At 38.9% G+C, this 17,855-nt stretch overlaps 1 protein-coding gene across 4 annotated transcripts in view; it reads left to right on the top strand.

The window, feature by feature from the left end:
- LOC149184051 (histone-lysine N-methyltransferase ATX5-like) overlaps nt 1-17,855 on the top strand; it is a 274,187-nt gene that overhangs the window by 237,709 nt on the left and 18,623 nt on the right. For all 4 annotated transcript variants that reach the window (XM_089417380.1, XM_089417381.1, XM_089417382.1 and 1 more), the window contains 4 exons: nt 8,898-8,981; nt 9,105-9,161; nt 9,269-9,358; nt 10,817-10,903. In XM_089417380.1, coding sequence (XP_089273506.1) covers nt 8,898-8,981; nt 9,105-9,161; nt 9,269-9,358; nt 10,817-10,903 — 318 coding nt within the window. The remainder of the gene's footprint in view (nt 1-8,897; nt 8,982-9,104; nt 9,162-9,268; nt 9,359-10,816; nt 10,904-17,855) is intronic.

Below are 17,855 nucleotides of genomic sequence, written 5' to 3'. Positions count from 1 at the left end.
ATATTGGCAAGAAGCGTTGATGATCGTAAGAGTACTAGTGGAGCAACATTCTCTCTAGGTGGTTGTCTTGTATCATGGTCGAGCAAAAGACAAACCTCAATCTCGTTATCTACAACAGAAGCAGAATACATTGCAGCGACAACTTGTTGTACTCAAGTCCTTTGGATGAAACAAACTTTGCAAGATCTCACAATTCAGTGAGCCTATTCCCATCTTCTATGATAACACCAGTGCCATCAGCATCTCCAAGAATCCTGTCATGCATTAAAAAACAAAACACGTTCCGATCAAATATCATTTTGTTAGAGAACAAGTTGCTGAAAAGAATATCAAATTTGACTATGTTGGTACAAAAAAACAAATCGTTGATATCTTCACTAAACCTTTACCTCATGAAGCATTTGAATATCTTCGTCAAAAGCTCGGGATTCTCCCAAGTTCTCATTAGATTTTCTTTATTCAGAAAGTAAAGGGGGAGTGGAAGTGTGTACAGGTCCACATGATGGTTGTGTGTCAGGGGGAGTTACCCTTTTCCATTGATGTAAAAGGGGGAGAGAAGGTAGTAGGAAGAGGTGCCCTGATCGCAGGGGGAGTACTTGTGTTGCCATCAATGCCAAAGGGGGAGATTGTTGATCTAAAAATGATCTGTGGCTGTCATTAATGTCAACCCAAGCAACACCAAGGATGACCCTGAACTTCCATGGCACATTGGGCATCATCATTCATGGTTTCTCATCTCATAACCATTATAGGAATACTCTACTCAAAAATATCTTTCTATCGGTATATAGCTCTCCTCGTAATTCCTCACGGTTTGTAAGTTATTCAAAATTGAAGTTAGTAAAGCCAATTAGTGGGCTAAAACCCCATGGGGTTGTGGCATGGCATTTATCATTGATTTTGGTCATTGAATAGTCAATAATTAATAATTTTTTAAGCTCCTAAAATCCCTCCAACATTCTCTATAGAAGCCCCTCTCAACTCTATAAAAAGAAATCTCATATATCCTCCAAAAGTAGTGATCGTGGAATTTTTGCTATAACTTTATTTCTGTGAAGTCTTAGATGCTGAAATTAAAACCCATTTGAGCCGAAATCTTGATGAACGTCGTGACCGAATTTCAGATCTTGGTTCGCTATATTTTCGGAGATATGATCTGTGGAAGTTAGGGTTTTGTGCAGGCTCCCGAATTTATCTTAAAGAGGTGACCTTGGGAAAATCGTCATAACTCTCTCTGGGAAACGGATTGGAATTCTGTAAAAAGTGGCGGATAGTGCACGAACTGTAGTTTTCTGTATATCAATTTCATAGCCAAAGGAGGAAACAATGACACATGGCACATCGTACAAGTTCACTCTACTGAACTAGTCCATAATTAGGTCATTGTGAGAGATTGGGCATAACTTTGCCTTGAAGAATCCAAATCGGGTCAGACCTGTGGCATTGGAAAGAAGACTCAGAGGGCTACTACAGGACCGAAGATCACATATTGGGGATCTGAAATCACAGAGATACATCAAATTCAATATCGTGCTCCTAGAAGGCAAAAAAAAAAACTAGATCAAGTGCTGTCAAGGGGTGCAAAGGACTAGACTTTCTAGGGCAGCAAAGAGCAAGGTGCAACAAAATGATGCAACAGAGGTAAGCTCTAGGTAAGTATCTTTTGTATATGCATGTTCATCTCTTAATTGCATTAGGTTCTTTATATTCTAATTTGTTGTTTTTGTTTAGCACTGACATATGCTTTGCAGAATGACGTAAGTTTTGCTATTATCATGTCATGGGTATTTCCTTGAAGCCTTTTTCCAGGTATTATATATTCATTAAGAGAAGACTCAATGCATAATCTAATGTTCTGAAGAGTGAGAAAGGGTAGCATGACAAAAGCAACAATCAAGGTGCAGAACAACAACAAGAAGTTCACCACATGAAGTCTTCAAGTGGCAACACTGCATACAGTCATTGTAAAAGTTTCATTGTACAAAGTAATTGTAAAAGCATCATTGTAAAAGTTGTACAAGTGTCTATCTGCCAAGAGTTGAAGAGGCAGTGTCGGGAGGTCTAGGATCATCATTAGGTGGTTGTGTCATAGTTGGTGTTATGATCTAGTGTGTTTTCTTCTTCTACATCATTCTATATCATTGTAAAGTGGACCATTTTCCCTGGTACGGGAGTCCCTTCTTCGTTTATTCTTCTATAGGGTGGTAGGGTGGTGCATTGGTGAATTTTCCCGTAGCAAGGTATAATCCAAGAGGTTGGGTACCTCAAGGATCTCGCCCCTCATCACTTGTAGTCCGTCAGACTATAGCTGGATGTCACCCCACTTCCTCTCAAGTGGCGCATGAGCACTCATGGCACAGTGGTCATCCTCCTTGACTTCTTTCTCCGCCTTTGTTGGCGTTGCCTTCGAGTTAGAAGCCTCTCCCTTACCCTTCTTCCTTGGACATTGGTTTGCATAGTGACCCAATTCCCCACAATGGAAGTACTTGACCTTGGAGAGGTCCTTCTTCTTTCTCTTCTCCTGCTTTCCTGCAGATGCGAGAGCCGCATATTCTTCTTCCTCCTTGATTTTGACCCCTTTTCCGCTACTCCCCACCTTTGTCACCCGTCTGATCTCTTCTTGACGAAGAACTGCTCATAGTGCCTCCCAATCTAGAAGGCTCGACATGCCCAGTATACTTTAGACAAATACCTCCCAATCCTCTGAGACTGCGTTCAATGCGGCCCTCACCATCAATTCCTGATCCGGCGTGGCCCCTATGGAAGTTCGCTGGTCTTGGATCTCCTTCAATCGACCGAGGAAGACATCTATCTGCTCTCCCTTTTGCATTTGGTATGGCCGTAGCTGATTTTCAAGTAACAACTTCCTTTGCACGGAAGTATGTTGGTACAATTTCTTTAGGGCATCCCACATCTCATTTTCCGTGTCCTTCTCAACAATATGTGACACCACATGATCCTTGACCTCATCAAGGATGATGCACTTCGTCCTAGCCATTGCCTCCTCGTACTTCTCATTTTCAGCTGTGTCAACTGGTATCGCTATTGTTTTCAAGGCGAAGTCCTTGATGTGATATTTGTCTAAAATGGACAAGATCCTGGCCTTCCAGACCACGAAGTTGGATGCTCCATCCAACCTATCTTGATCTCTCAGTCCATTCATGACCATTATGCTGCTCTTCTTCTGACTCCTCCGAGTCTCTCTACTTCCCTCCTGGAAGTCCTCGGTTCGACTCCCTCTGAGTTTCGATTTCCCTTCTGGAAATCCCTCCTCCTTGGTCTTGCCCTGTTAGGTACTGTTCGAACCACAATACCCCACCAAATTCGCTTCGCAAATTATCCGCAGCCTCCTATTAACCAACACCTTGAAGGACTGAGCCTCTAGGCTCTGCGCAATCCCGGCACAGGCAAAATCTGCACCTCCTGGCCACAACGTCGATCCTTCATGATTGACAAAGATGACCGGGCACTGCGTAGGTCAGGTCTGCTCCTTTGTGCTGATCCTCCTCCTGGCTTGAACTGATGACGTAGGCCCTTTGCGTCACCCCTTCCTTGCTGCTTTCTGCTAGGAACAACTGTTTTTGCTGCTACTGCTCTGCTCAGCTAATGCCTTCAGTTATCTTGTGATTTGAAACCTCGCTCTGATACCATGTTGGAATTTCTAAGTTTAACTTGTTAGAAATTCTTCCTGTACTATATGATTTATGTCTTCCTACTTGTTCAATTACTTAACAAGTTATTTACCATGTAAATACTGAAAATAAATACAAGTACAGTATCAACACATATAGATCATCAACTAAAAGTAAATAAGCACACAAGTGACATCGTTGTTTTTGGACTAATGTCCCTGGAAAAATCCAATGCAGTAAAACCGGTGCAGCTATTCAGAGGGTTTTATTATTATGCAGTTTCATAATTCAACTTGGGTGCCAAAAATGGCTCACCCAATAGAGAATGCCCTCGACAGTAGTACCTCTCAGTTGGAGACAGATATTCTTGCTAAATCACCGGATAAACGATCCCACAACAACAATGCAACTTCTGCTGCTCTACGTCACTCTAATAGGGATTGCGTCACCCTATCCGGCTCTCCATCTCCCAGTCTGTCCCATGAAATCCTCCAGCGCTGCCTCTAGGCCCTAAGTCAACCTCTTTGGCCTCTGCGTCAGCTTCTAGAACCTTTGTGTTAGCCCCTAGACCCTCTGCATCTCACATGCTGGCCTCTCTGGCTCTGCGCAGCTCCTGGCTGCCTCTACGTGGCCTCTAGTTGGCTTTGTGTCAACCTTTCCCAGCTCTACGCTGATCCTCCTGGTACTAACTCTGCCTCTTTGTTATGTATTCACTACCCCTCAGCTGTAACTCAAATCATTCACTCGATTTCCTCAGCAAACCCTGCCCCAGAAAATCAAATTCTTTATCTCTCTTGGTGTGTTCTCCAATTGACCCTCAAGCCTCCTCTTATACTTTTCTCGTTGGTCCATTAACGACTGAGATTAAATCTCTAATCAATGGTTAAGGTTAGATTTGGCTTGATCTATGACTTTTGGACCCTTCTAACCCAGTTTTATATTAATACCCATTAATGTTTTTTTTTCCTAAGTTTAGACTCGGGAACTCCATTAAAAATATTAATTATTTTAATATCTCCCAAATTGGTTAGAATCTGCCCAAACCATATCTGGGTCTTAGAGATCTCATGTGCTTTAGCCTCTCCACCAATTTTCTTGGCTAGAGCACATCCGATGCTACCCCAAATATACACCACTTGCTACCAAGTGGTCCTTTTGACCTTGCAGTGACTACTTTTGACACCCAACGACTACCTTTTTTCACTCGAACGGTTAGTAGTAAGTCGATTTTGCACATTTGCTTGGATCTTCAATGCCTTTGGGTAATATGCTTGATTTCATATGCCACTAGCCCCATTGGCTAGAGAGTGCCTTGCATTGCCTCATCATCACCGTATATGCCACATCTTCATGCCTAGGAGATCCCTAGAGGATATTGGGAATTTGCAACCTAGGTTTTGTCCTTCTAATTTTGTAGACCACTTTTTTGACATAATGCGTGCAAAACATTGTTAATCTTTTCCCCTATTTTACCACCTAGAAACCTATGTGCCACTAGATCAACTTTGACCATGTGTTCTGCACAATGCCTTCATTGTTCGGAAAATATTCACTGTGGTATTTCATCTTCTCTTTATTCAGAGCATTTTGGGACCAAGTTGAGCTTTTGACTTTTGGGACCACATGCACCCAGAAATGTGAATTGTCTCAAGCAATGTTGCACAAAGCGCGAGCGGGATTTAATCGGCGCCGGGAAAAAAGCGGAAAAAATCGTTAAAAGCGGGAAAAAAGCGTTTGGCACAAAAATATTCATTTTTTTTCATTTTTTTCAATTTTTTTAATATCTAAACCATCTACAACATAAAATAAATACATGACACATAAATATGATAAAAAAACTAATATATAAGATGTTTAATATCATTTCTAGCGCTAAAATCACACATAACATTGAATCATGTCCTGAATAGTAAGTCCTGAGTCCCAACTCAGCCTCAAAATATCAACAAAAAATATGATAATGTATCTCATCATGTCATAATGTCATATACAATAAAATGAAAGTCTAATCCTATTGATTTCCTCTGCCCCTCTTGCGAGAAAATGCCACAGCTTTCCCTTTCCCTCTAGATGTAGATGCTGGTGCCCGTGCAGGTGGAAATGGCAGTGGAGTCTGATGTGATCTAGACGTTGAAGAACTAGAAGTAGGAGCTATAGGAGGTAGACCACGTCCTCTACTGGTGGCAGGGGTAGCCCGGGCAGGTGGTGTCACCTGGAAACATTACAATCTCCCAATCCTGAAATCCTGAAAAACTGATAAGTCTGCTGGATTTTAAATGAAATCTAAAATTCTACTTTCTCCATATGAAATCCAATGAGGCTGGAACCACTCTCAAACATCCTGAGTCATTTCATGGTAATGTTAAAATTTTTAGTAAAAGGATGAAAATGAAGATTAAGGAGAATGTCACTTTTACTTTAAGAATTTAACATTACCATGAATAGCATATCCATACTAGGGCCTAGACTTGATCATTAAGCTACCCCACTCAAAAATTATTTGTTTCTTTCAAAAAACATTGCATGAAAAAACCCAAAAATGGTTATAAAACTATGCTGTCCTGAGCCCCCACGATTTTTTCGTTAAAAATCGCGCTTTTTTCGAAAAAATCGCGATTTTTTGAAAAAAGCGCGATTTTTCAGTAAAAATCGGCAAAAAAAAGTAGGCGATTTTTTCGTATAAAAATCGCGATTTAAGCGGGAAGGGGAAAAAATCGCGATTTTATCGCGATTTTAACAACACTGGTCTCAAGAAATGTAAACATGCTGAATTTGTGAGACTACCATGTTGAGAATTGTCTTACGAATTTCAAATACTGCACCAAGACCAAGGCCACATATAAACTCAATGACACACATGTGGTAAAACATAGGTACACTTTGACACGGGTTGGAGTGGCTCATATGCCAGTGATCAATCCACATAACCAAGGCTCCTTCAAACCATTAGTCCCTCTCATATCCACCCAAAATTCCCCAATCCCTTACAAGACAAAAGGACCGTGGACTTAGCCCAAAAGGACAAGCCATGACCAATCATCACAAGGCCTTGGACACCTAATTACAAAGACTCACATGGTGTTTACAAGGCTTTGACTTGTGACCTTGAGCTTATAATGGTGATAATGCAAAGTGAAAAACCTATGGATGTAGTCCTACTGATATGGGGGGTAATAGGATGCATTTGTTGTTGTCTTTGAAGTGTTAGCTTTTGTAGCATCAAATGCGTTCTAGCCATGAAATTTGGTGGAGAGGCTAGAAATAGAATACATGAGATCTCCAAAACCCAGAAATCATTTCTGGAAATTCTGCCTAGAAATGACTTAATTAGATTATTAAGTTGTTTTTAAATATTCCCTAAGTCCAAAGATGATCCTAGCCATTGATTAAGTTTTAATCTTGGTCGTTGGTGCTCCAACAAAAGATTATAAGGGGGATGGAGAAGATACTTGAATAGTTCGATTGCTTGGCAGATCGATTTCCAGAGTAGCAGCAGTCAGTTGTCAGAGAGAGCTAGAGATCAAAGCAGTAAGTGAGGGGCAGAGACAATGAGGCTGGAGGAAGTATTCCAGATCCAGTGAGTACATTTACAAAGAGGCAGAAGAGCCACAGAGAAGCTGACACGGGGGCAACTTAACAACTTCTAGAGGCAAGTCCGATTTGCTAAGAGGGAGAGATGTCTTCAGTTCCAGAGGTATGGAAGGAGTCCCGAAGTACCAGAGAAGCATATTTCCTGTCAACAAAAGGCAAAATAGCTTCATCAGAGACCAGTAAGAGGCTTGACGTCAGGCAGGCTACGCAAAGCAGTGTAGAGGCTGACGCAGAGGGTCAGAGGGCCGAGTTTTTGAAGGCAAGTTGTTCCGAGGATTGCCTGTGGGGTGACGAAATTCCTCACTAGATTTTTGCTAGTATTTTTCTCTATAGGATTGCTAGATTTCGACATCTAGTTGTACTAAGAATTTCTCACTGCTGAATAATAATAAAAACCCTCATTGTTGCACCAGTTTTCCCGCATTGGGTTTTTCGGGGGACTTTTATCCAAAAGTGATTGTGTTATATTTTACGTGTGTGTGCTAGCATTTCATAGCTTCCAACGTTTTATTTTTCCGCATAATTTTATTTGTGAATGTTGTAGTGTATTTATTTCAATATTTGTTGTAGGAGAAATAATATCAGTTGTTGCAATAGGGTTCCAGTTTTCAGAACTTTCACATGGCATCAGAGCGCAGTTGATCCACCGAAGAGATCAGAGGCGAAAAGAAGGAATTTCGCTGCTCAGTGTGGGCAGCAGACCGAAGTTCCCAGGGGCAGCACAACCTTTTGCTAGGAGGCTGAGTTGCTTGAGGAAGACCGATTTTTCTTAGAGGGGCAAAAAAATTCGATCCTTCCAAATCGAGTGATTCCAGAGGCAGAGGGAGCAGCTCAGATTTTTCGTTGGGCAGATCTCTAGCTGGACGCAAAGGTTTTTGCAGCAGCTCGCTAGCATCAAGGTGGAAGAGACAAGAGCACACACATAGGGAAACTTTTCCTCAAGGAACTTCTAGTCTCAAGAAGTTCGAATTTCCTTGTAGATCGACAATAGTTGTGAGCAGATCTTCTCACTCTAGAAGGGAGTGCGAATAGCAGAGTAGCAACCAAGTAGAAGGAAAGATGAAGTTTTCGACAGTTCGTTGAGATGGCCACTGCTGGGTTTCGTGGATTAGGACAGGTTGGATGGAGCTTCCAACTACGTCATCTGGAAAACGTAGTGTTGGTTATTTTCTGTTGTTCTTGGTTAGATTTAAATTTAACTGAAAAGAAATAAATATCTTGCATTTTCTAATGCTGGCTGATTTTTTGCTTGTCTCACGTTGTTTCTGAGTTTTTCATTGAGCCTGATATTTTGGCCTGCACCATGTTATTCCTGAGTCCAATTTTTGTAGCATTGCTTTGAAGAACCTAGAGAGCTTCCTATCCTGCAGGCCATACAATGTATGGGCAAATTACCTAGACAATAGGCCATTTATTTAAGGTGTTGGCAGTCATATTGACAAAAATACCTAGCTGATCCCCATGAGTTTATTATTGGGTATTACTTTAATTTCTTCACTTGATTTACTTATTTCATTATGTTTTTCTAGTGAACATGCTTTTTCCTGCTGCGTAAGTCGCCTGTACTGGTCTGGCTAGCTAGGGTCACACGATTGTTTTTCTATTCGATCTTTGAAGGTTTTCTTTTGAGAAAATATTATTTTTTTCTTCTAATGCTATTCCGTTGCATTTCAGAGAAATATAACTCCCATAAGCCACAGAGTTATGGGATATTGTCGGCACTCAGCAGATATCATTGAAACTATAAATGGGTTGAAGGTGAGATCCACATTCACTGTTTTCTTGTATATATAAGAAAGAGTTTCAGGTGCCTTTATGCAGTTGTGCTTTCTAAAGTCTTTGGAAGTAGCTGTGTTTCTCACATCATTTATTGATTATCAGGAGGAAAGAGACCCAGGGGAATTTTCATCATTCAAGGAACGCCTTTCTTATCTGCGGGTATTGCTGCAATGCTTATAGAACACCTTACTGTAGATGTTATGCTTGTGATCTCTTCCTCGACATATTTATCGGATATGAGCTCAAGTTGAAATCTTATGCCACAGGTAACAGAAAAGATGAGAGTCTGCTTTGGAAAATCAGGAATACATGGCTGGGGTCTCTTTGCTCGCAGGCACATTACAGAAGGAGAAATGGTATGCCTTTCTGTCCACTCTTGTATTGTATGATTTTCTGTCTTTTAAGTAGCAGAACCATTTGAATTCTTCTGGATTAACTGGAACTGTTTGAAGCTCTCCTCATTCTAAATATTTTGAAAACATTATGCTGCTTCAAAGTTCAAAGGAGTGAGAACTGTTTGTACTCTTCTGACCTCACTGCCCTGAAGCTTGCCCCACCTGTCCAAACGTTACTGCTCCCAAAGCTCTCGCTTCAAAGGGGAGCACACTCCCAGAATGATTCCCTGTGCTACCAAAATGATTCCTGCACTCCCGGAATGATTCCTATTGCTACTAGACCAAAGGAGAAGAAATTAGAAATTGCTTGTGGCTTAAGAAAGTTTAGTAGATGGTAGAATTATTTGTGTTTTTCAATTTAGAATCTAGGTTTAAGAACTTAGAATTATTCGTCTTTGTTATGGGCTATTTTCTGAACATTATATGACGGTTGAAATTTGAATCATTGATTACATGATACAACTCTTTGGTCATGATGCCCTGTTTTATGTCATGGTTGTTTTCTCTTAAAATTTGTCGATGACAAATATTTTCTTCCAAAAATTGAAGGTTGATGCTATGGTTGATCTTTCGATAACAATGCTATAACATCTAGATCTGTGATGCTATTTGTGTACTAAATAATAGATTGCTTTTAACGATTTTCATTAATTTACTATAAAAATCTATGTTTTCATATTTTGTGCAACTAATTCACCATCTTGTATGCTTTTTTTAGTGGAATATGTATGCATCCACACACACACACACAATGCTCATGGAACTTTTTGGAAATTGGCACTTCGTGCTTTGTGCTCTGCTGCACTGTCACTCCCAACATCTATGCTTCTGGATGAATCAGCAGTGAGTTATCAGTATTCAGAAAAGACACCAAGAACTTAAGTTATTGTAGCCTTCTACATACTTAACCTTCCAAACACAAAACTGATTTCTTATAAGATGGCCATTTTAAATTCTAATAGAAGCAATAAGTTGGAGCCAAAGAGGACATGCTAACTGCCCTTGGTTATATAGGAAAGGGGATCTTGTTCTTTGGTTCCTTGATGGTACCATCTTGATATACATCCATATTGATTTATAATGAAATATCTGATGCATTTTCAAAGAAAAGAAATAGAAATCTAATAGAATCAGCCTTGGTTGATTAAACCTCTATCCTTCAGCATTTGATTTGTCAACCATGCAAACTAGGGCCACAGATTGAATACATGGCATATTTATTTCTCGTATTCTATGTTTTTTGGAGTGACCAAAAAAAAAGCTTTACCTGCTTTATATACTTTTGAATATGTCTCTACATATCTATGCTATTTCTTTGAAGTCTGAATATGAACTTTCCAAAGATGCTTGAACTTTTTAAACTACAGAACTATCTATGGTTGTAATTCAAGAATCTAAAAGGGCTGTGAATTGTCATAGGTAGTGGAATATCGAGGTGAGCAAGTTAGGAGAAGTGTAGCTGATTTGCGGGAAATTCATTATCGCTCGCAAGGAAAGGATTGCTATGTGAGTGTTATTACTTGACCTATTATTTTCTTGGTTTTTCAAAATGCGTTGTATCTATATGTACTTCCATTTTTAACTCGTTATCATTATCATTGATTTTGGAAAACCTTTTCTCTGACATGGATGTAAGTTGATTGGATAACTGTCTTTGGATAGAAAATAATACCCACAAATTTCAGAGGACCATGATGAGAGATTTTACAATCTCAACATTGGGTAAAGAATAAGAGTGTATTTCATAATTGTAAGAGGCTTCTCATCAATATAATTCTAAATAAAGGCTCCTCTTACAAGCTCCCAAGTACCGCTGAGCATTTCCTGGAATGCTTTTGGGGCAGGCATGAAAACTTGAAAAGTGTTCTTCTCCCTCTCTCTTGGGATCTAGGAGAAGGCCTTAGTAGGCCCCACACCCTATGGAAAAGGAATTAGGTGTGTAAAAGCTCTAATCCCTCTTCCTTTCTTCTTGCATTTGCTGTTGACTTGATCACTATATAGAGTTTGGAGAGGGAAAATGACAATTCTTTTAGAGCTTGAAGGCTACGACAGGGATTTTATTGCTATTAGAGAGTTGAAGAGGTAAGCTCTAAGATTAGAATTTATCTTTTTTTCTGTGTGTTGTTTATTTGTTTCATTCTTCTACTTTCCCATTCCTTCTTCATCCTCGTTCTGTTGTTGGTTACAAATTTTCAATCAAGCTGGAAAACATGTCTCTCTCGTGGGTTATGATGTTTTTGATTTCAACGGTGTGGGGGTGTTGGAGGCGGGGGGGGATAAGGAATCACGAGGAAGAAGATGAGAATATTTCTAATGACATGTTGTTTTAAAGGGAGGAAGAGCTAGAAGGGGTGAAGGTGTACAATCTAAATATGAAAATACATGTAAACCAAGGTGTATATAAAGCAAGAGAAATAAAATACATCAAGGAAGAAAATGAGGGACAAAGAAAGTATGGGAAAGGGCTTCCAGAGGAAAAGGAACAGGTGAATCTGATGCCCATGGCAGTTACGTATCTAGAGCATTTGACCAATCCCTGTTTTCCCTATCCCATGATGGTAATGGAACCTCACATACTCCCTGTTAAACAAAAGGGGATTTCATTTATGTTGGTAGTAGGGATATGTTGGATGCAAAAATCTCGAGGTATCTTTATGCACGTGGTATACACTCAATGTTCTTCACTCCTATTGGCATCAGATGGTTTGTACCATGAACAATGCTCCGAAAGGATACAATAGCTCCTGGCAACCATTGCAGCTGTGGGCAGCCACTGCCATAGCGGAAAAATAAGTGATGTATTTTTCATTGCATTTTTTGGTCAAGAAACTTGGTCTTCTAACCAATTTCCTTGCTTTAGGGTGAATTTGGGCATGCAAGACAGATGAGAGTGGCATACGAACTCTGTTGAGGTTGAAGAATGGAATGGTCTCAGCCCCTCTAATATCATCATGGGGCATTAATCCCCTGTTAGTATTTTTCCAAAACTCATTCAAATAACTGACCAAATAAGTTCACAGAAAGAAATTTGTGTTATTTTAATGAACTAAAAATAGCAAACTTGCATGTGAACAGTTGTGCAGTTATGTAAGAAATCAAAGCTTGCACCAATATAGAACACTGGATAAGAAAGAAATGGTGCAATATTGAGTAAATGTCAAAAGATAGTGAAAAATGCAGGAAATAGGAAAATGATAGGTGCTTCCATGCAATAGTTTAGTTTTGTGTTAGCATGGTGGTCTAGCTTGAGTGGTTGATTGCTTTGATCTTCATGTAGGAGGTGTCAGGGTCAGTGTCCTTTGGGCTGACTGCCTTTGCTGTGTGTCTCATTCAATGCCCCTATTGAGTTAGATGCTATGTTGTGTCAGAACCCATCCCCCTAGAAGAAAAAACCCTCTACCCACCTTTCCTGTGTCTCGGGGATTTGGCAGACCCTGGGAAACATCCTGAAGCTGCTGGGAACTTGATTGGATACTCAGGGACTTGTTGGCTATCCCCAGGATTTTCCAAGTTGGATTTCAGGGATACTCCAGGCATGTATCTTAAGTTTTGACAATGGATATTGATGATTGGACATTTTATTTTTGTATTACACTGAATTGAAATCTGTTGTACATGTTCCAGTTCAAAATATGGGTTTCAATGTTACTTGGGAGCGGGAGCGGAAGCGGGGAGCGGGAGCGACCATTTTCAGAAGCTCCCGGTTTGGGAGCGAATCCTGGAGTGATTTTTTAAAAATATATATATTTTTTATATTTTTTAATTTTTGATACATATATGTCAACAAAAACATGTAGAATGATGAATTAGATATAAAAAACATAAAAAAGCATAGATTGAACCATATAACAACAATCATCTAGAAGTTATAATCTTCATCAACCACGTCCGCAACTTAGTAACATAGTAACATACAACATATTGAGTCTCATGATTCATCAATCTTAAAGTTTCAAGCTTTCAAAATTCAATATATAACATTTATCATCATTGATCACCAAAGTTGTACTTGTAAGCTAAGTGTAACCATTACAACAAATAATATCTAACATGAAATGAAATGTTATAAAATGAAACGAAATGAAACAACTTTCAACTTTCATGAAGCATCATATTCATAATTCATTACTAATGAGTTATAATTGCCAACTTCAAACTTAAATTGTCATATATTGTTTAAAAAAATATCATAATAAATATGAAAGAGTCAATAGTTATAAAAGCTACTAGAAACTAGAGAAGAGAAGTAAATCTATTATCTATTTCTTATGCTTGGGCCTCTTGCCACCACGAGAAATGTCTAATTTTTTAGTCTTGTTGCAAAATCAGGATCTTTGTCATTAATATCACCCTCCAAGCATTAATATCCAGAGGTATCTTTGTCATTACCTTTGTATCTGTATAGGGATCTTTGTCATTAATATCACCCTCTAAGCATTAACATAAGATAGAAAAAGCATAGCATGTCAAGTCAAGATTTTGTTTGAGTGATGCGTACATTTTTAGAAGGGTCATGATAGAGGAGTTCGACAACCAATGTCACTAACATCAAGGTACATAGAGGGATTGGTACTCTTGATTAAATATGAGTTCCATACCCTAATACATGACAAAATTCAATGGAAACATTGCAATCCCCCAATCCTGAAATCCTGAAAAACTGATAAGTCTGCTGGATTTTGAATGAAATCTAAAATTCTACTTTCTCCATATGAAATCCAATGAGGATGAAACCACTCTCAAACATCCTGAGTCATTTCGTGGTAATGTTAAAAATTTAAGTAAAAGGATGAAAATGAAAATTAAAGAAAATGTCACTTTTACTTTAAGAATTTAACATTACCATGAATAGCATATCAATACTAGGGCCTAGACTTGATCATTAAGTTGCCCCACTCAAAAACTATTTGTTTCTTTCAAAAAAAATTGCATTTCGAACATTACTACAAAAAAAAAAATGCAAAAAAGGCAAAACGCTCCCGAAAAGGCAGGGAGCGAAATTTTTTTTAGGGAGCGCGCTCCCGACCCGCTCCCGCCCGGAGCGCGGATTGGGAGCGGGAGCGAGGGGGGGGGGCGCTCCCCCGCAACACTGATGGGTTTTATATGATGGGTTTTGTTTTGAGTTTTTGGTGATTTAACTATTGTCTTTTCAGAACCAACATTACAGCAGACAAAGCCACCATGTCAATATAAACCAGGAAATGCAATATTTCAAAGGGCTGATCCTTGTGGTTATTTCTTTTGTTCTTTCCTTTTTTTGGGTCATCTCACTGTTTCCATATTGTATATGGGTTTCCAGGAGTCATTCAAGTCAGTTCTTCTATGGTTCCAACCTCAAGCATTGTGAAAACAATCAAATAATAGTGACTCGGACTGGATACTAAATGTTTGAATAAATCCCTATTCAATCACCTTCCGAGTCTGAAATATGAATCTAATCACTTTACAGAACCAAAGTGTTTTGTAGTGGTTTTCAACACTGCCGTAAAGATCTGCAGAACCTATTGAGAAGAGAATGCCTTTTAAGTTTTAACATAATCATCATTAACAAGAAATGTGAGAAAGAAAAAGTCCTATAGAGAGAGTTATTTGTCTCATAGACTATTGCAAATTGAATATAGTTTCACTTAAGTTGCCTAAAGCTAAAATGCATTTTGGTCATGTCCATGGGCCAATAATTGAATGCCACAAAGCCCTTTTTTAATTGGCAAAGCTTTTTCAGAAATGGCAAGGGTAAGGGTTGTGCATAATACTAGAATATAGTATAATTTTTTATGCTTATAAGCAACTACAAATGCTTATGGTGAATATATATATATATATATATATATATATATATATATATATATATATATATATATATAGAATTGCCATCCCCATCCCTATCCTGCAGCCTCGAAACTTTGGGGGTATGCTCTCAATGATGCGAACATCGCGATTAAATCGTGATTTTTTTGCAGAAACGATTAAATCACTGTTTTTTTGGGCGATTTTTTTTATTTTCAAAAAATCGCGATCCGATCCCAAAAAATTGCGGGGGTGCAGAACAACGAGTTCTCAAAGCTATTTTTGGTTTTTTTTGCTCATTTTTTTAAGAGAGAAGACAAGAGTGAGAGCTAAGGAGGAGGAGAATTCATCTACACAAGGGCAAGAGCGGAGAAAAGTGAAATAATTTAGCATCCCAAGCAAAAATAAATAAATTTTGGACCAAGTTTCTTCAGCAAAGCATGGTTTTCAGGTATGGGCATCAAATTTGGGCATTTTTTTTTTTTTTTTCTTGTTTTTCTTTGGGTTTCTATCACCCATTTATTTTCCATGATTTTTGTTTGTATTTGATTGTGTTTTTTTTCATTTTTGTTGCATTTAGTGGAGAGGGTTTATTTTGGTAAAAAATGCAAAAACTTGATTGTTAGATTTATTTGTTTAATTTCTTCTTGTGCCTTAGTTTTTTTCCATCATTTTTGCTTGGGTTTGAATGTGTATTTTTTGTCATTATTGTTGCATTGAGTTGAGGGTTCTTTTTTTTGGTAAAAAATTCAAAATGTGTTATGTAAATTTCAATTTTTTTTTCTTAACTTGTAGTTTTTCTTGTGCCCTAGGTTCAAACTTCAAACTTCATCTTACATTAAATCTCAAGAGTTCAACAAAGTTACAAACATGTCAAGGAAATTGGACCTTCTGTGGGAATTTGGTGAACTTGATGGAGGGTTTGACAGATCAAATTTGACTTGCAAGTTATGTGGGCATCATATGACAGGGAGGTATACAGATTGAAATATCACCTTGCACAAATTCCTGGACATGAGGTAGGGCCTTGCACAAATACAAATCCAAAAATCATCCGAAGAGCCCTCAGATCATTGGAAGAAATAGAGCAAACCAAATTGTCCAAGTCAACTCTAAAGAGTCAACTAGCAGGGAGTAGAGTGTCAGGATTGGGAGGTGAACATGAGAGTGGTACTGGTTCTACTTCACCATCAGCATCTACAACCAACCCTGTAGCTACCTCATCATTTTTTGTTCCTAGAACCACACCTGGTTCACAACCATCTATCTCTTCAATTATTTAAAAAAGGGAGAAAGAAGCTGACAAGTTGTTGGGCAAGTTTCTTCTTTGGAGTGATATTCCTTTCAACGTTACAAGGAACATCTATTTTTCCAGCCCGTGGTTAATGTTATTGCTATTGTTGGCCCAGGGTACAAAGTCCCTTCTTATGTTGACTGCACTAAGAGATTGGAGGAGTTTAGGGCATCATGGGCACATACAGGATGCACTGTGATGTTAGATGGTTGGACCGATCAAAAGGGTAGAAGCCTTATTAACTTCTTGGTTAATTGTCCCAAGGGGACAATGTTTATGAAATCTGTTGATGCATCTGCACATATCAAAGATGCACGATTATTATGTGATTTGTTGGATGTGTTCATTCAAGAGGTGGGTCCACAACATGTTGTCCAAGTCATAATAGACAATGCTGCAAATTATGTTGTTGCTGGCAAGATGCTTATGGAGAGGCATCCTACCTTATTTTGGACAGCTTGTACTGCACACTGCATTGATTTGATGTTGGAGGACATAGGAAAAAATCCTTTTGTCAAGGATATTGTTGAGTCATCAAAAAGCATTACAAAATTTATATATAATCATGCATTTGTGCTTCATTTGATGAGAACATTCACCAACAACAAGGAGTTGGTGCGCCTTGCCATTACACAATTTGCCACCAGTTTCATATTTCTTCAATCCCTCTTGAATTCTATGTGGGATGTGAAGAGAATGTTTCTTTCAGAGGAGTGGTGTGTTTTGGCATTTAGCTGCAAACTAGAGGGAGAGGCCATATGCAGGTTAGTTTCATATCAAAAAAGCTTCTCGGCGGGAGTGCAGGAGGTGTGTGGCATTACTGAACCTTTGGTAAAGGTTTTTCGATTAGTTGATGGAGACAAGCCTGCAATGGGCTACTTGTATGAGGCCATGGATAGGGCCAAAGAATCCATTCGGACCTACTATGATGATAAGGGGGATGAGGGGTTTGAAAAACAACAACTCCTATGGGAAGTGATTGATGAGCAATGGAACAATACACTCCATCGTCCCATTCATGTTGCAGGGATCTACCTGAACCCCAAATTTGCTTACTCCCGTGCTTTCTTATTTTATGCTGAGGTCATGGATGGATTCTTCACTTGTGTTTAGAGGATGGTGCCATCTCTAGCAGAATATGCAAAAATCTCCAAAGAAATGGAGATATACAGGATGACAGGTGACACATTTAGCTTTGACATGGCTGTTGTAGATAAGAAGACTAAAATGCCAGGCAAGCTTTAGTTTGTTTCAAATTTCATTGTCTCTTCAAGTTCATACTTTGCTTCAACTTTCAAATTTCATTTTTTTTTTTTTATGTTTATCTTATTTGTTGTGGATGCATGGTGGAGAAGCTATGGTGGCAAAGCACCCAAT

The sequence above is a fragment of the Pinus tabuliformis genome, chromosome 3_2, assembly GCF_031772625.1.
Source record: "Pinus tabuliformis cultivar Carrire ecotype Pingquan chromosome 3_2, CPIR1, whole genome shotgun sequence".
In the NCBI taxonomy this organism is placed as follows: Eukaryota; Viridiplantae; Streptophyta; class Pinopsida; order Pinales; family Pinaceae; genus Pinus; species Pinus tabuliformis.
The sequence above is the reverse complement of the archived record's forward strand: the minus strand, read 5'-3'. Positions and strand labels throughout refer to the sequence as shown.